This window comes from Nicotiana tabacum, chromosome 2 (assembly GCF_000715075.1).
Source record: "Nicotiana tabacum cultivar K326 chromosome 2, ASM71507v2, whole genome shotgun sequence".
NCBI classification, from domain to species: domain Eukaryota; kingdom Viridiplantae; phylum Streptophyta; class Magnoliopsida; order Solanales; family Solanaceae; genus Nicotiana; species Nicotiana tabacum.
Genome location: NC_134081.1, coordinates 128,327,060 through 128,347,105, shown reverse-complemented (window position 1 = coordinate 128,347,105; position 20,046 = coordinate 128,327,060). Strand labels below are relative to the sequence as shown.

The following is a 20,046-nucleotide window of genomic DNA, read 5'->3' as shown; positions in this document are numbered from 1 at the left end:
CTGGTCCAAGCCTTCAACCATCGGTAGGACCCATCGAGTTGCTGAAACAGGCGAAAGATGGAGGATCAATACGGGTATAGAAGAATACCTAATAAAACAAATATTAAATAAGGCGCTTACGAGTGCGGCTCCATGCTTTCGGAAAGGATGAAGCCATTGCCGGAATGATGTCGTTGGTGGAGACTGCAATGAACCGTTCCATCCATCCATGGTCGTTGTCATCATCCATGCTAGATAGCAGAACATGGTGGCCACGTTTGCTGAAATTTATCATTCTCCCGCGGAAGATTTTGGGGGAATAAAGATTCATCACATGAGCTAAAGATAGCTCCTCTCCCATCTCTTGGCACAAGCGCCGAAGACAGGCAATCGTCCTCCACACAGAAGGATTACTTGTGCCAAACATACCTGATAGCGGAGGCAGAATTCAACAATAACGGAGTCAAGATCTCCACTCAAAGAGAACGCACCCAAAGTAAAGGGATACGTGTAAAAATATGTAAAACCCTCGTTGCATAGGGTCACTCGCTCTGATAGATCAGGAGCAACAATATCCAAATCATGGTAGCGACAGTCTTCTGTCACAACAGGAATACTGGAAGAACGGATAGAAGAAGGATATCTGCCAACAACCTATGTACGAGGGAGAGCCGAAGGGAATTTCTCTTTGAAGTCCTTTGTTGTAAGACTTCTAGGAATGATGGAATCTACCGTTGGAGGAGCAACATCCTCGGCTTTATTCTTGCCCTTTGAAGAGCTAATGTTCTTTAAAGAAGAAGTCATTTGGATGAAAGAAAAGCTCATTTTTTAAGGGAGTTAAAGAAAGGGTTATTAACAACAAGAAAGATTTTAGAAAGCTTGGAAAATTATGGAGTATAAGGGAAGAAGGTTGATGCGTATAAGTAAAAGTTTTGGCAGCTAAATTCATGGCCATGATTACCTCGATAATCGGTAAAAGCTGTGTTGAATCGTAGAATGACGCGTGTTTGGGATATTAAATGCGGAGAGACATGCGTCTAATAAACCGTCAGAAGCCTTCAGAGGGGATCATAGTAATTTCCGCCAAAAGAGTATTTCTACCAAATTTTCGGTGACACAAAGTTATGCCACCGGAAAGTAAGGGGAATATCTGTATAGGATAACATATGCTATGCTACGTGGCCGCCCAAAAGAGAGACACGTGGAACCTAAGACGGGGCATAGCCAAAACCGAAGGCAACAGTCCTGTCTGTCACTGGAAAGAATAACGCTCATAAGGATGCAATAAATACTCTTCGTCCGGTAGCATTTAATGGATAATATTCCACATCATTAAGTACGTTGCCCGTTACAAGGAATTTGACATTTATGCTCACCGTTACATCTTCATCAAATGACCCTCATAATTGACATTAAAGAAGGGCACGATTCTAGGACCTCCTTTCCTAGATGTAGCTATAAATAGTGAGCTCTTTTATCATTGTAAGGACACGAGTTTTCTGGCAAACTGATACTAGAATCTACTCAAAGCTCTATTCAATTTTACCTTCTTATTTTCTGTTCTTGTTTTTATTACTGTTGCGCCCGGAGGCTTCACTACCAGAGTCTTTATTTCTGTCATTTCGTCTTCATATCAAGGCTAAGTGTTATATATTTTTTCAATTATCTTGTTATTTCAGGAACGAATTAATTCATTTGTCTAGAAACCACGTATAAATTTAATTGTACCGTTTTACGGGTAAACAGTTTGGCACTTCATTCTACGATATATATATATATATATATATATATATATATATATATATATATATATATATATATATATATATATATATCAATCACAACAATATCTAGAAAGTTATATGCTTTGGAAGAAGCTTGTACAGTTTAGGAAAGGGTTTTGATTGATCAAAAAAAGAATCTACTTCAACCGATATGCCCTTAGGCACGACCATACATAACATAGAAATCACACTTTGAAAGGGTGGATAATTAGCTAGAGTAGCGGGTGCTGTAACGAAACTGATTGCAAAAGAGGGAAAATCAGCCACATTAAAATTACCTTCTGGGGAGGTCCGTTTGATATCCAAAAATTACTCAGCAACAGTCGGGCTAATAAATTTTCATTACAACTTTTAAGTTTATATTTTTCAACCAATTTAAAAATTATATATCAACAAATATAAGTAAAGTATGATTTCAAAAACCCAAACCAAATGACATATTGATGGATTCAGCAAATCACTTTACTTTGTTCGTTCAGTTTCTTCTCTATTTTTAATTAAGAAAATGACACAAAATCACATAGTCTTTTCACATATTTCCTCAATTGATGAATAATTTGGATTTCCGACCCTTTGTTAATATTTGCAATGATCCGAATTAATGAATTTATGACGAAACGAAGGTCGTACAAAATATTTGAATCATCTTTTTCAATGGCATATATATCTGATCATGTTTTAGATAAATTTTATCATCAAATGGCATATATAAAAGTAGGTTAAAAATAACTTCATCTATAGCTCAATTTAATCATGGAAAAAAGTTTCTACGGAAGACAAGGTCTGCTCATCTCTTAAATAGAAGAACCACTTTAGAATTTTTGCTTGTAACAAAATAATGTTTGTTATCCTAAAAGGTCAGCCTTTCAAATATATAAAATTTATTAATCTACAAATTTATAAATAATAAAGTAGAGAAAAAAACTTTTAAATAAAAAAAGAAAGAAGAAACATTTTTTACAGGGGACGGGGGTTGTTTAAATTTTGCGAGTTCACCCTCAACCCGCACCGCACCGTTTATTATAGAATCCTTTATATGTTTTTCAATTCGGAGGACGATAAGAAGTCTGGCACTTGGTGCTTTGCACGATGTTTAAAAAATTTAGTTTGGATAGCCGAGCCTTCAAGTAACAACTTGCAACAACTACTATTACGTCTTAATCCCAAGCAAATTAGGACCGTGTATATAAATTTTCACTAACTGTGTCACTCCATTGTGTAACATCGTCATCTATGATATCATTCTCCTCGAAGATGAATTGTCTGCATTTTTAGGCACCACAAATTCCGTTCACTTCACTCTTCTTATGCTGACTAGATCTGCAATGCATATATTAAGTCTGACTTTTACTTAATTATACAATTCTTACTCTCCAGAGTGCTGCTCCCATTCCTCCAATTGAGCATTGGAAAGAAATCCTAAGTTCAACTTAAGGAAATTGAGAAAAAATATATTGGTGAGAGGTAAGGGCGCAGCTAGAAGCTTAGTTATGGGTTCGGGCGAATTCAATAACTTTATAAATTATATTTAAAAAATTCATTAAATATTCTAAATTTAGAATCCTATTATTAGAGCTTCAAGTTGTCGCTTCAGAATTCATAAATTGGACTTTTAGCTTTGCCACCGGCGAGACGAGTCTAATCCAGTAAATCAGAACATTGCCAACAGTAGTCTGTGGCAATATTTTAAAGCCCTTTTGCTAACAAATGTCATTGCATGAAAAAGTAAAAGACAAGTGGTCTTACTACCAAAATGTGGCAGCCAACCTTTAAGCCTTCAGATAAATGGTACATTCCTTTGGAGAAGTGGCAAATGAAGATAGCCACGTTGCAATCATTCACAAGGATAGAAACATGCACTTATGATTATAAATAGCCTTCATTAGCCATTCATTCTAATCATGAGCATCTTTTTCTTGCCTTTTTTCGTTCCTCTTCAGCTTTCTTTTCTTTCCTCCTTAAACTTTTGTAGTCTATTTTTTTTGTTCCCTTTTTTAAATAGCTGAGTTTGTAATTTTATATTTTGTTGATTCATGTATCCTTTTAAATAGAGATAGATTTGTTTAATCCTGGGAAGATATTTCATACTGCTGAAAAAGTTTCTTAGGACAGTGCCTAACACGACTCAAGTCAACCCGTGTATACGCTTACAAAGAATATTATAGCAGTGTTATTATTGAATTTTTGCTCTCACTTCCTACAATCTAAAAAACTACGACAAACAACAGTGATGCTGGAAATACTACTGATACTACCAATATTGGCGATGCCTCTGTTGTTCCAGCCCCAGTTGCACTGCCATATGCCAGGCCATTTCCAGATGTGTCAAATATTAAAATTGTCACCAATAAAAATTTCAAACGTTGGCAAGAACGTATTTTTTCACTGCTTGATATCCATGGTGTTGCACATGCACTGCTGCATTCACACCCTAGTGCAGATGCTGATAATAAAATAGTGGAATCATGGCAACATGCCAACAAGGTATGCCGTCATACCATATTATAAACTATTTCTAATGAACTGTTTGACGTGTATTGCAGTTATAAGGAAGCAAAAGGTATCTGGGAAACCTTACTTAAAAAAATCACTGCTGAAGATGCTACAAAATAAAAATTTGTTGTAGAAAAATTTTATTAGTGGCAGATGAGAGATGACAAAGAGATGAACGTGCAAATCAATGAATATCAAAAATTGCTAGAAGACTTGAAGGCCGAGGGGATGTCTTTACCAGAAAAGTTTGCTGCTGGAGTGTTTATTGAAAAGCTGAATGGCTCATGGAGTGACTACAAAAATAACTTAAAGCACAAACAGAAAAATTTCACCATTGAGAAAATTGTGACCCACATGCTAATTGAAGATTCCAATAGAAAAGAGTCTGTCAAAGCTAGGATAACAGCTCTTAAAGCAAATTTAGTGCAAAGCAGCAGTAACAACCGCAAAAGGTACGAGAATAAGTCTCAAGGTTACAAGCCTAAAAATCCTAACCTTAAAAGAAAAAAAGGCTCTTGTTTTGTTTGTGAAAAACTAGGCCATCATGCCTCACAGAGCAGGTACAGAGCAGGAAATGACAAAGGAAAAACTAATACTCCTAAGGCTAACTTAGCTGAAAGAGGTGATATTATTACAGCTGTCATTTCTCAAGTAAACATTGTAGCACATGCGAAAGAATGGGTGGTAGACTCTGGGGCTATTTGGCACATTTGTGCAAATCGAGAAGCATTTTCCTCTTATACTCCTGTAGAGGATGATCGAGAAGAGGTCTACCTTGGAGACTCAAGTACTACCAAGGTCTTCGGTAAGAGTAAAGTTCTCCTGAAACTCACTTCGGGAAAAACTTTAGCCCTTGTTGATGTACTGCATGTTCCTACTATGAGGGCAAACTTGATCTCTGTATCCTTGTTGGGAAGAGCCGAAGTGAAAGTGTCATTTGAATCTGATAAGATCATAATGACCAAAAATAATGTGTTTGTGGGAAAGAGCTATTGTAACCAAGGACTCTTTGTACTTAATATTTCTGATGTTATTAATGAAAATGTATCTGCTTCTGCTTATATAGTTGAGTCTATTTCTTTATGGCATGCTAGACTAGGACATATTAATATCACGTATATAAAGAAAATACAGTCACTAGGATTAATATCTGGTTTAAACTCAAATAATATAGACAAGTGTAAAATATGTACTGAAGCTAAAAGTACTAGAAAGACTTGTTTTCTGTAAATAGAGAAACTTAATTATTATCCTTGATTCGTACTGATTTAGGCGATCTAAAGCAAACTATGACTAGAGGTGGTAAAAGATATTATGTGATTTTTATTGATGATTTTTCTAGATTTACTAAATTGTATTTGCTTAGAAATAAAGATGATGCCTTTGATACTTTTATTTCTTATAAAACTGAGGCTGAAAATCAACTTAGTAGAAGAATCAAGAGAATTAGATCTGATAGAGGTGGAAAATATTTTTCTTTAAATGATTTTTGTGAAAAGAATGGAATTATTCATGAATTAACTCCGCCTTATTCATCCGAGTCAAATGGAGTAGCTGAAAGAAAAAATAGAACATTGAAAGAGATGATGAACTCTATGTTACTTAGTTCTAATGCACCTGATAATTTGTGGGGTGAAGCTATATTATATGCTTGTCACTTGCAAAATAGAATACCATATAGAAGAACTGGCAAAACTCCTTATGAATTATGGAGGGGTTATAAACCTAACTTGAAATATTTAAAAGTGTGGGGGTGCTTTGCTAAAGTCCTTTTACCTGAACCTAAATAGGTTCTAAAACTGTTGATTGCATACTCATTGGATATGCTGAACATAATGCTGGATATAGATTTCTTGTTTTAAAAAGTGATGTACTTGATTGCAATACTATAATTGAGACAAAGAATGCTGAGTTCTTTGAATATATTTATCCACTATCTGATAAAATTTCTCATACACCTGTTGAAATAAATAATAAAATTACCTCTAATGAGGAACTGAGAAGGAGGAAAAGGCCTAGGAAAGAATATTTTTCTTATGGGAATGATTTTCAGACTTTTCTTGTCAATAATGAACCATCAAATTATTTTGAAGTTATAACTTCTTCAGACACTAATTATTGGAAAGAGGCAATAAAAGTTGAAATCGATTCTATTTTAAAAAATAAAACATGGATTTTAGATTTACCTCCTGGTGCAAAGCCTATTGGATGTAAATAAATTTTCAAAAAGAATTTTAATCCTGATGGATCTTTAGATAAATATAAAGCTCAGTTAGTAGCAAAAGGATTTTCTCAAAAAATAAAATATAGATTATTTTGATACATTTGCACCAGTGACTAGAATTTCTTCTATTCGAGTTTTAATTGCCTTAGCTTCTATCCATAAGCTTTTTATCCATTAAATGGATGTCAATACAACTTTTTTAAATGGTAATTTAGAAGAAAAAATTTATATGGTTCAACCTGAAGGTTGTGTTATTCCTGGACAAGAAAATAAAGTTTGTAAATTAATTAAATCTCTTTATGGCCTTAAACAAGCTCCTGAGCAGTGGTATGAGAAATTTGAACAAGTTTTATTGAGAGACAATTTTTCTTCAGTGGAGGTGGATAAATGTATTTATACTAAAGTGATAGACAATGACTATGTGATAATATGTCTATATGTTGATGACATGCTTATATTTGGTACAAGTTTAAATATTGTGAAAAGTACTAAATTATTTTTGTCTACTAATTTTTATATGAAAGATCTGGGTGAAGTAAATACAATATTGAGAGTTAAAGTTATAAGGAGTGAAGATGGAATAATGTTGTCACAAGAATATTATGTTGAGAGACTTCTTAAGAAGTTTGAATATTTTAATGTCACATCTGTGAGCACTCTTTTTGATGCTAACTCTCAGTTGAAAAAGAATAACGGTGACCCAGTTGCTCAGTCTAAATATGCACAGATTATTAGGAGTTTGATGCATTTAATGAATTTAACAAGGCCTGATATAGCCTATGATATGTGTAGACTAAGTAGATATACTCATAATCCCAACAGAGAGCATTAGTCTGTATTAGATAGACTAATGAAATATTTGAGAGGAACCATGAATTATGGTATCCTATATAATGGATTTCCTTCTACCTTAGAAGGGTACAGTGATGCAAACTGGATCTCTGATTCAGATGAGACAAAATTCACTAGTAGTTATGTATTCACCCTTGGTGGTGGTGCAATATCGTGAAAATCAGCTAAACAGATGATCATTGCTAGATCGACTATGGAATCAGAGTTTGTAGCTCTGGAGTTAGCTGATTCTAAGGCTGAGTGGCTAAGAAACTTCTTAGCTAATATCCCTTTAATAAAGGACGTATTGCTCATGTGTCTATACATTGTGATTGTCAAGCAGCAATAGCTATAGCAAAGAATAAATCTTATAATTGTAAAAGTAGACACATGAAATTGAGATATGATGTCATAAAGCAGCTGCTAAAAGATGGAATAATTTCCATTGATTATATGAAGTCAGAAGTTAATTTGGCCGATCCTCTGACTAAACCAGTGGGAAGAAAATTAATTCTTCAAACCTCAAAAGAGATGAGGTTAAGATCGACATGTTGTCAAGAGAGATGGTAACCCAACCTATGTGATTGGAGATCCCATGAAGTAGGTTCATATGGGTAATAACAAGTCGATATTGACACTGAAGCACTAAAAGAGAGTACTTGACTGCTACTAATTGAGAGGTTGAGTTATAACTCTTAATAAAATTCATAGTCCTTATGGATGGTGTATTTAAAAGAAGTATACACTTGATGAATTCACCTATATGAGAATGGAGTGGGGTCGCTCCTATGAGATTTTGGCCTAGTCTCTAGAGCTCTCATGAATTACCAGGTACGCGCATGGCCTAGTGGCACAAAATCACGTTGAACAATAAAATTACGGGGGTCAAAATGTGATTAATAAAATCTCTAACTTACAATAAGAATTATTGGTTTATAAAAATATTATATTCTACCAATAATTATGTGAGTTAAGTTTTATTGATCTAAGTTTGGTTCATAGTCCAAAAGACACCAAACCTATTATATTTAGACCATACAAATCCAACAAGTTTATTTTTGAAGGTCTTTAAAATAGTGGAAGACTCTAGCAATATTTTAAATCCCTTACAAATGTCATTGCACGAAAAGGTAAAAGACAAGTGGTCTTACTACCAAAATGTGGCAGCCAACCTTTAAGCCTTCAGATAAATGGCACATTCTTTGGAGAAGTGGCAAATGAAGATAGCCTTTTTCGTTCCTCTTCAGCATCCTTTTCTTTCCTCAACTTTTGTAGTCTACTTTCTTTGTTCCCCATTTAAATAGTTGAGTTTGTAATTTTATATTTTGTTGATTCATGTATCCTCTTAAATAGAGATAAACTTATTTAATTCTGAAAAGACATTTCATATTGTTGAAATAGTTTCTTAGGACAGTGTCTAGCACGACTCAAGTCAATCAGTGTATTCGCTTACAAAAAATATTATAGTAGTGTTATTATTGAAATTTTTGCTCTCACTTCCTACCGTCTCATGAAAGAAAAGTATTAGGTGAGAATATGAGATGCCTAATGATGGTTGAGAAAAATCGTTTTCCTCTTTCCAAACGAGAAGAGTGAAGGCAAACAATTGGGTAACGACTTCAATTTGGTGGCTTTCAAATGGAAGCTTCTTTAAGGAAGAAGTAGGTTCTCATTATTCAAAAAAAGAGAAAATCGCCGTTGACACAGTAACATGGCAAGAATTATAGTAATGGGAAAGCCAAGGTGACTAGGCAAATTTTGAAAATAGAGGAATGCACGTAACATGTTCTCATCTATTTTGCTGGACAATTTTTACTTTAAAAGAATTTCATTGTACCTTATTCTTATCTAAATACTTAAATAATCAATTTTATATAATTTGGTCCCTTTGCTGGCGATCTTTGGTGTGCACATGCTTAGCTTTGATTGGAATTATCCATGTAATAGTGGTAAAACTAGAAATTTTGATAAAGGATATTTATACAATAATAATAATAATAATAATAATAATAATAATAATAATAATAATAATAATAATTCTTATCTAGTAGGTATCATATATAAATTTTTCTCTTTCATTATGACGCAGGACATGATCAAATCATCTTAAGCGAGCTTTCCTCATTTTATTCTCAATGTGTGCTACTTGCACCTTTCGCGAATGTGATGATTTTTAATCTTATCTAATCTTGTGTGCCGCACATCTATCTTAGTATTCACATTTCTACAACAATCATCTTGTGGATAATATAGCCGATCTTATAGCTGTTCTATTTAATATACATGTGTCCTTACTTTCTAAGGTGTTTTCTCCATTGCTCAAGCTTTTACCCCTTGCTAGTTTTATCAATTAACACAATATCATAAGCAAACGACATACATTAGTTAACTCATCCATAGCTAGAATAAATAAGTAGGGGCTTATTGCAAAATTCTGCTATAAATCCACTGTTATAAGAAACTAGGAAAAGTAAATAGTGAATTCGACAAACTCAGTTTTAATTTATTTTTTTTGGTTCTTAAACTCCATATTCGATGAAACACAACACAAGTAATATATAGTACTCCTATATTACTGTCCTTTGAGGCACAAAAAAAAAAGGAAAAAGGAAAAAGAACTTGCAAACTATGGTGAAATGATATCTTAATCACGGAATTGACCTAGTAATAAGTTAGAAAAAGTCTAAATAACCACAATTATTAGTAATCAGATGTAATGATCTGCACAGAAACGTCCTTATAGACATTTCAATTTAATTTTGCGGGGGTCAATTTCATGGTTATTTCCTCAACCCAATCCTCGTTTTCGTTAAAGTCAAGTCTTGCTTCGTTAACCGAATCAGATCCTTCCTTGAATCTCCTCATTATTATTCTTTAAAGCTTTTCCATTAAATTCCCATCCACTATCTGCAGTTTCCCAAATACCCTAATTTCCATCGATCCATTCAATCGCGCAGTGATAGCAATCGCAAAAGTTTCCATTTTTTCTTATTATCAAAGTTGCTGCTTCAATTCTGGATTTGATTGTGGACCTTGAAAACACATAGATAAAAACAATGAAGAAGTCGAATTTTTTAAGAAGTTCAAAAGAAATGCTCACCAAGAGCTTCAATTCCGCCAAATGGTAATTTCGGTCAACTCCATCGCTGTTGGTTGATTTGAATTTATGTGGTAGGCGTATTCATATTGATCTTTGTGAAATTTGATGCAGTAAGACGTCGTTAAAGCTAGCGTCATCAAGGTTGAAATTGTTGAAGAACAAGAAGGAAGTGGCAGTGAAGCAGATGAAAAGAGAAGTGGCGCAGTTGCTCGATTCTGGCCAGGACCGGACTGCCCGAATTCGTGTAAGTCATACTCTTCTATATGCCGTGTAATTCTTCTCTGTCAATGAGGTAAAAAAATGAGTTTTTGCCTACTTAATTACATGTAATTATGTTCTTTGCTTTGATGTTCTAGTGATTGAATTTGGTTGTCAGATAAGACTAACTTTGTATAAAAATTTCGTGATATGATCTTGATCCAATCATGAAACTTAGAAAGGCGCATTGGATGATTAGATACTTGCAAGCGGACATTCAAATAGTTCGCCCTGTGGATACCATGCATTTGATGCACTTAGTGAATAGCTGGCCTTGGGATCAGTAGGATTCTGCTTTAGCTATCACAATGCTTGATAATTAGTGCCATATCAGAAATGAGGTGCAGTCTTGGCACTAGGGTAGCAGCCAAATGATGCATCTTTTGACTGTGTGCCATAGCATGGAATATGCATGCTCGTCTGGGATAATTCAAGCTGTACCTTCACATCAGAAAAACTTTACTTCTGCTAGCTTAAGTTATATTCTTGAATCTAATTGCAATTCCTGTTAAGTTCTATAGCTGTGGTTGATAAGTTAACCATGTGTATGTGTGTGCGTGTGTGTATCTCAGATTTGGCTTTTGAGAATAATATCTCATCTATCTCATACTTTAATTTTAGGTGGAGCATGTAGTTAGGGAGGAGAAGATGATGGCAGCATATGATCTTATTGAGATTTACTGCGAACTGATTGTGGCACGCTTGCCTATTATTGAGTCACAAAAGTAAGTTGGTTTTGTGGATGATGTTTCTTTAGATGTTAGTCTCTATCCGCGTGAGATATGTGCATGACACAGCACCATGTTTATATGAAATCTCGCGTTACACTTGCAGTTAGATGTGATTTGCTTGTAGCTGGCCTATAACTCCTCCTCTGATGAACTCAAACCCAAGAAAAAGATAAAATAATGTTGCTCCGACTCCTCATTTTGCTAGGTAGTCGCATGACTTAACTTTCCTTGTCTAGTCCAATTGTTAGTCTCAATATAGTAATCTGTTAACTGTCTTTATCCTGAGGTACTGCTCTCCCTGCCCTGCTTTGATCTAAACCACAACAGGGAGAGGACATTCCACTGTGAACTCTACTCTATCGCTAGCTTCTTCTTAGACATATAGGAATTTGTTATCTTACTTATATTTTAGTCATGCTCTTTGTGTGATTGCTTCTCTGGTGTTTTGGATTTACTATGTGGATTGTAGTGATGATGGTGATGTCAGCCATAGAATCATGACCTGATAAGATATTTATAGCTGTGCATATCTTGATCATTTAATATCTGAAAAACATCTCTTCGGTGTGAGATTTTGAGCTGAGCCCCCTTTGTCTCAGACAAGACTATTAGCTGTTGGAAGCTGCAGTAAAGTATTATTCTGTCCCTTAAACTAGCCAAAGTTTGTAAAGTCCATTCAACAGTTTTTGCAAGAACCTTTGTGAAGGGAATTCCTTTTTCTTTTTTCACATTTACTCCTCCCTGTTGAAGAATATATCCTTTCCATCACTATTTTTATGTACTTTACTGTTTGATTTATTTTCCTGGTTCCCATCTTTTTACTAATCCAAATTGAGGGTCTTTCTGCTATTTTACTTGGAATATCAGCTTTGGCAGTGGAAAATAAAGAAATGCATTCTGATTCCCGGGATTAACTCATGGCTAATGATTCAGTGTGATACCTTTAAAGGGTTTTCATATGCTATTGTCTGTGATGAACAGAAATTGCCCCATTGACTTGAAGGAAGCAATTACCAGTGTAGTGTTTGCTTCACCAAGGTGTGGAGACATACCAGAACTTCTAGATGTGCGGAAGCATTTTACCGCAAAGTACGGAAAAGAATTTATCAGTGCAGCAGTTGAGCTCCGTCCTGATTGTGGAGTTAGCCGCATGGTAAATTTGCAGTATCCCCAGTCAACAGTTGAAAATTTGACTTTTAGTATGAAGATAATGAACTATTTATATTTCTCAAATTCAGTAACATAGTGCTCTTAATTATTGTCTTTTGACTGTTGTACTTTAGTTGGTTGAGAAGTTATCTGCCAAGGCACCTGATGGGCAGACCAAAATCAGAATCTTGGGATCAATTGCTGTGGAATATGGTGTTCAATGGGATCCTAAATCAGTAGAGGAGGCGGAGTCAGTGCCTCCAAATGACTTGCTGGTATGATACTTTTTCCATTGATGACTAAGATGGAGCAAGTTATTATGCGTTTACTGACTTCACTGGTCAAAATTGTCCAGAATGGATCTGGTAGTTTACAGAAGGCCGGTAACATCCATGAAGACCTTCTTCATTCCGAAGCTTCAGATGTGAGAACTCCACTTGATCACGGTAAGAGACCTAATGCATCTCCAAATATCCCAGAGCAGAATGCGAGATCCTCACCGAGGACCCAAAACTTTGTCTCTGCACATGGTGGTGGCAGAGGCATAGCACCATCTTCTAATTATCATCATGGAGTTGGTCCTTCAGGTTAGTATCATTCATATGCTAGGAATACAACCTGTACAGTTTGGTTCTCCAACTGCAAAATTATGTTAATTATGGTTGTTCATGGCTCTTAGGGTTTAGAGATGAAGGGATGGAAGCAGAGCAATCATTTCCTGCAGATGGTAATTTTTCTGTTGGCAGGCAGAATTGGAACATGGAATTTAAGGATGCTACCTCTGCTGCTCAAGCAGCGGCTGAGTCTGCAGAACGTGCAAGCGTAGCCGCCAGAGCTGCTGCAGAACTTTCAAGGTTTACAAGGCAATATTCCTCAGAATCTCAGAGGTCTGAAGTACAGTCGTCAGGAGGCAGAGGACCAGGAATGTACGATACAAGTTCCCATGAACAGTTTCACAAAGATTCAGCAACCAGCTCTTTACCTGATAGAAATCCTAGGTTTCAGAATGAAAGGATCGATAGTTTGCAACACGAAGATCTGTCTAGAGCGAGAAGACAATTTCATGATGATAATCATGGTACTTCAGTAGTTGGAGAACCAGGAAAGTATGGTACATCAAGCATCCATGAACATTTTCCTAAAGATCCAGTGTTCAGCTCTTCACCTGATAGAAATTCAAGGTTTCAGCATGAAAGGACGGATGGTTTGCAACATGATAATCTGGCTAGAGTAACAAGACATCACAATGAAAGTCACGGCACTTCGGATAGGCCTGGGTCACAAGTCTCCTCGGGTTCCATAGGCTCAATTAATAATGATAATTCATTCTCTAGCCTTGAAGAAGGTGATAGGTATATGCAGAAAAGCTTATCAAAAGAGGACAGTAGAGACAAAATGATTATGAGGAAACCATCTGGGAGAACTGAATCTGATTCGATGAGTAACTTTGAGAATGATTCAACTGAGAACGTCAATTATTTTGGAGAAAAAACTACTACAAAAGATCCCAAAATCAATTCTTCTGATTCTTATTTAAGCACTTCAGATTTTGGTCAAAATATTCCTCATTCTAGTCACCGAAGTTTTGGATATGATGCGACTAGTGATCCGTATACTGGTGTTTACCAAGGTCATGTTCCCAGTGAAACCGTTAATAAGAATTCTCATGATTCTGCCTCTGTTGCTTTTGATGATTCTGGTTCAGAAGATGATCATATTAAGTTTGACTCAGATCCTGTATATGATGACCAGCAGGCCAAACTTTATTTTCCATCACCAGAAAGGAAATCACCTACTTACGACTCCGCAAATAAAAACTTGTGGAGCTTTCACTATGACAAATCACAGGAGAAGTCTCCTTTGTCATCAGAAATCTCTGTGGAAAAGCACTCTCCGCAATTATCTGAAAATTTGGTTGCCTCTGGTAACAATTCACGACCGGAGAATGTTGTGCCAACCTTTGATGATTCTGATGGTATGAATTCCGAAAGTGACAGCGAGATGGTCCGCTCCCCGATTGGGAGGTCAAAAGATATTCAAAATATTTCCTATGAACATGCATGGAATCATGACTCGCCAAGATCCTCCTATATGGAAAATGTTTCAGGAACTGATGGGAAGAAATGGTCACACTCCTTGTCCGACAAAATGGTGTCCGGAGGAGTGCAAAGACAAGTTAAAGGTGATAAAAGTGACTCACTCAGTTCTTCAGAAGATGAGCATAAGCATAAAAAATCCCAAGATAGAAAGGATGACGGCAGTGCCCCAGCTTTGCCTGGGACACAGACAGATGATGGTAGTTTAGCTTCTTCAGTTTCTGGGTTCGAAAAGGAATTGACATTTGGGAAGTTAACAGGTGGCCTTAAGCATAAAGGTCATATCCCTCCACCTTACATAAGGAGCCAGTTAAATAATGTTCCATCTTCAGTAGAGAAAGCTCAGGAAAGTCCCGCGTTGAGGTCACAAGCTGTTGCCCCCCCTAAGAGTTCCGTTGGTGTAGGAGTGAGGATGAAAAGAGACGAGAAGTCAAGCTCAAGATTGGAAGGCACCCATTCTGATTCTGATTCAGATACTGACAGTTCTGATGAGGATTTTTCACAAGAGACTTCAAATTACAGACAAAAAACAGGAAGAAAAGTTAATACAAAACATGCGGCCTTACGAGGTTCAACTACATATTTTGATTCTGATAGCAGTGATTCCGAGGTTGGTCCTAAAGAGCAATCTCTTGCGGGTAGAAGTCAATTGGGTAGTGGATTCTCTCGTAGGACTAAAGCCTCTTCCTCCAGCTTAGATACAAACTTTTCCTCTAAGTTTAAAATGAGCTATGAGCCAGCTGTTAATTCCGACTCGGGTTTAGACAGAAAACCCAGCAGGAACTCATTCAGTGCTAAAGTACAGGAACCCCAGAAACCTGTCATGAGTTCTTATGTTGCTGATACACAAGTACCGCAGAGACTGACCAAGAATTTTTACCGTGGTGAGATACATGAAGCCCCATCAGATAAAAGGAAGAGTTCGGAGCAGCCCAGCATTAGACCCACAGTTTCAAGGCCTAATTCACAGCCCAAGATCACATCGCAGGAAGGGAGTCGGAAGTCAAGGGTGGAACAACCATCAAGCTCCGCCCAAATGGCAGCAGCATCAGGTAGCAGTGATGCTCTAAAGGCACCAGCCTCGAGTGGGGACAAATTTTCCAGAAAGGATAGTATGAATAAAGCTAGTCATGTACATCCAAAGCTGCCTGATTATGATGATATAGCTGCCAAACTGCAGTCGCTTCGAATGAATCCCAAGTGAAGATTGTGTTTTAGCTTTGTGTACGTCAAAATGGAGACAAGTTTCTTACAGTATGTTTCTACCTAAGAGATTCTGATACAATATAGTATTTGGTGTCATTAAGAGTTAGTTTGATAGGATTCAGAGGCTTGGTTGCAATTCTCGAAGTTCTTGAGTTTTTCTTTTGAAATTCATGTGTTTGATGTCTGATTCGTAGCACTAGATGTTATTTTTATGTTTCGATCGCGCGAGCGAGTTCTTATGATATTATTAGACTTGTTTGGATGTTTGGTTTGGAGCCCCGAGGGCTCGGGTGATTTGTTTATAGTTTGCAAATAATTCCTTCATTCATTTGATGTAACAATAAGTTTGGTTTATATGAAAACTTGAAGTTATACTGTGTAGACGACTCAAATTTTTTCGTTGTAACTTAACGATATTCATCTGAAAATGACTTGCGTTGTACTCCAGACAGGTATGTTTTTCTGTTTTATAGTTGATTCATTATTTACTAAACTTATCCAAATTAAAAGCCGTGGTAACAAGCCCAGAATGTTTCATTTATGAATAGGATAGTGAGGAAGTGCCCATGCTACACAGGCCCCAGCCTAGCATAACGTTATTTTTTTGTATTTCTTATTTATACCTTCTTATACATACAAAAAAATGGATACGATTAAAATTAGTGTTGCATGACCTACCCATAAAAAAATGAACCCGAAAGTTATGACGAAACAATGAGTATCGGTCATTAGGCCATTTCCTATGGACCTACAAAATTTCAGGTCAATCAAAGTCTTTCAATTTTTTTTGTACAAAATCAGCATGTATTAATACACACAAAAAAATGGATATAATCACAAATTCGTGTTGCATGACCACGAAATGCTATAAAATTAACCCGAAAGCCATGGTGAAGCAATAAGTATTAGTCAGTGGGCCGTTTCCTATGGACCTATGATAAATTAGGCCAATAGGAATCTGTCCAAAAAATTTTACAAAATCAGCATGTACTAATACATGTTTTATGGATGGTTTTTCAGTTGTATCGCTAATTGGCTTCAGTTATTTATGTTATTCCGCTTTTGAGACTATTTCTTACTGTTATTGAAGTTTATTTTTGAATATTGGATGTTGGCTTGCCAAGTAAGCAATGTTAGGCGTCTGTTCCGATGAAATTTTAGATCGTGACATTAACCAAACTTCAAGATTAATGTACAAATAGATACGGAAAATTTGAATGGGCAGGAATGATGATGTAAATAACATATATGTGACTTGACATTAATGTAATAGCAAAATCAGGTTATACATACATTTTATAACCTTCTTTGTAAGCTTATTAGCAAGATTTAATTCTTTCCTAACACGAAGACGCATCTTCAGATACCTTCCCAAGAACCATTGATGTGGATTTTCTTTTTCCAAATGAAATAAAAATCATAACTTGATTAGTAATGCAAATACGGAATATTTGTCTTACCCATACAAAGTGCGATTTAAAACAAATTATTTATTTACATTTGGGAGGGGAGGGGGGATGCAACTATATCATGATGTTCAACCTAACAAACAATAGTTACCACTTCTTCAAATCATGTGGAAATAATAATAATTTATGAAGCAAATCATGAATATATTTGGTTGAGATCAGTGATATATATTCCAATACATGTGTGCCATTTCTTTGAAAAAGGAGATATCAACAATATTATATGAAGATAATAATGTATGCACAGCTCAACTGAAATACATATACTAGTTAAGTCATCACTTTATACTTGTAATCTTTGGAATGTATTTTTGTAACATGACATGTATTTTATATTCCATAAATAAGGTACTTTTTACCCCATGATAACCTTGCACACTTGAAGAAATAGAAAAGCTCTCTCCTCTCTATAGTTCTTGTCTGCATCTTCAATTTTACTCTTTAAATATCATTTTACAACATTAAGCATATTTAATTGATTGATTAGTATATAGATCTATTCGTCTATTGATATGAGATGATTATTCATTTGCTACATCTTGATGAATGGCATCTAGCAGACAAAATAATCTTGTTCGGTAAGTTAATGCCACTCTAAAACAAGAAGCAAAGAAACAAAAATATGAGACTAGTAGAAAAACAAAGCTAATCAGTCCCATTATTGCCTCTTTTTGTCCACTGATTATTTTAGATTCTTAATTTTGGAAAGTATATTTTTGGATTCTCTCTTTGGTACTATCATGGTATGCAGGCACCTTTAAATAATGATCATAGTTTAGAAGAAGAAAGAAAAAGTGAAGTAAATTAATAACATATTCGTACACCCCATGACAATGAAAAATACAGGTAATGAGTCACATGCCTTCCCCTTATTCGGCTGGTAAAGTGGTTCTAGTACAACCAACAGCACATCTATCACATAGATATGAAAGCAAACAAAAACTCATATATTGAATAGTAAATAATTGGATAGGTAATACCCAGCTCGCTAGTGATATTGTCCGTTCTGGGCCTAGGCCCTCACGGATTTAAAACGTGTCACTAGGGTCTTAGACTTGTTAACTTATATAACTAACATCCCCCTTGTGTTTTGACGATGTGATACTTTATCTAAAGTCTGAAATGTTACAGGATATAAGTATATAGCCATGATAGAGTCATTGTATCCTACAAGAAACTAATGCAATGTATTCTTCCGAGCACAAAATAAATCTATTCATGACTATTCCAAAAAGATATTAAATTTATTCAAACTTTTGTTAAATCGGTATTTATTATTCTTGTATCATGGAGGTCATTGAGAATAACTACAATATTAATGAAATTCTCAAAAACCATTTATAAATATTATTATCATTGACAGTCGAGTAATGTGATGTTGTGTTCTAGCTTGGATGACAATCAAGCAAATAGAATATTGTTACCTTTGCTTAAAGTAGCAAAATATAATGCAAATCAGGGAAGAAAATCAATTAAAATGAGTTTATTTTGAATATCAAAGTCCAATTTAAATAAGAAGAAGGAAAAAAAAAAAAAGAGAAAAAGACAGCTAAAAAAAGATATGATTGTCCACTGAAGAATGAAGAAATGATTAGTCAAACTTTTATTCGGTGAACAAATGATTGATTAATGGAGTAAAGAAGATGGTCAAGCCATAACTACTGTATTTTAGCTTCTAAGGCCATGTTACTACATCCATTATAAATATTTCAAAAGCAACTTCATAAAATAAAAAATAAAAAATCTAATGGTGGGACCTGCTCCAGGTAGAATATAAACATCTTAGTTATTGGAATTGGAACATCTTCGTCAGTCAAAACCACACGTGGGCCCTCTGTTCTTTACTTACCTTACCTATATGGCTGTATTTATCTGTGCTATTGGTATATCATATTTCTTTATAATTTTAAAATTAAAAAAATAATTTTTTTAGATCTTATATGTGTACAAGACGATTATATTATGTGTAAAAATAAATTTTTTTTGTGTAAAAAAAAAATAGGATCATAAAACTAAAAATAAATTTATAAATAGTCATAAAACCAATTAACCCGTATTTACCCCACAAATCTAATTATGACAGAACAAAATTACAATATCTGTTTGCCTTTTTGGGTGGAGGAGCCCAGATAAATTGCAAAACAAAGAAAAGGAAGGGAGCAGTAAAGGTGATTTAAAAAAAAGTAAATAACTACTTTTGGTTTTTTTTTAATGTCACATTTTTTACAATAAATTCAGTTTATTAAAATGATTAATAATACCGGAGAAGTTGAATTAGAAAAATTAACAAACAAACAAAGAAAATATGAAACAGTCGAAGTTTTTTCGTTATATATATACTCCATAAAAAAAAGAGGTTAGATAAGAGATGTAATAGCTGGAAAAGGTACAACATAAACTCGTTGAAAAATGGCATTAGAATCTCATGATGATTTCTGAAAGTGCTCTATTTTATTTGACATCAATCACGGTGAAAGATGATTTTGTGTTTACATTTGTAATTACAGATTGCAATACTTCAAAATCTTACCAAATGAAAGTCAAATAACACTTTCAATATCGAGTGAACAATTTTATCTTTTTTGTTTAGGATTATATTCTTGTGCAGTGATGTAAGGGTTAGACCGTCGGAACAATTTTATTAAAATTAAAATATTTAAATTTTAATAAATATCTGACTATTAAAATATTATCTTTAAATTTGGTCACTGTATAACTAAAAATAT

General features: G+C 35.0%; 1 protein-coding gene across 1 annotated transcript; it reads left to right on the top strand.

The window, feature by feature from the left end:
* Positions 1 to 10,039: 10,039 nt before the first annotated feature.
* LOC107795064 (uncharacterized) lies at positions 10,040 to 16,232 on the top strand. Its single transcript, XM_016617628.2, has 7 exons — positions 10,040 to 10,435; positions 10,523 to 10,655; positions 11,291 to 11,394; positions 12,382 to 12,553; positions 12,684 to 12,824; positions 12,905 to 13,136; positions 13,229 to 16,232. Exons 1-7 carry the CDS (start codon positions 10,368 to 10,370, stop codon positions 15,847 to 15,849), a joined length of 3,471 nt encoding a protein of 1,156 aa, XP_016473114.1. The 5' UTR covers positions 10,040 to 10,367; the 3' UTR covers positions 15,850 to 16,232.
* The last annotated feature ends 3,814 nt before the right edge of the window (positions 16,233 to 20,046 follow it).

Bases quoted from the DNA above. Each gene is read 5' to 3' on its own strand.
- LOC107795064 (XM_016617628.2), top strand. From the start codon at position 10,368: ATGAAGAAGTCGAATTTTTTAAGAAGTTCAAAAGAAATGCTCACCAAG. The intron at 10,436-10,522 runs GTAATTTCGGTC...AATTTGATGCAG, and splicing joins AGCTTCAATTCCGCCAAATG to TAAGACGTCGTTAAAGCTAG. The intron at 13,137-13,228 runs GTTAGTATCATT...CATGGCTCTTAG, and splicing joins TCATGGAGTTGGTCCTTCAG to GGTTTAGAGATGAAGGGATG.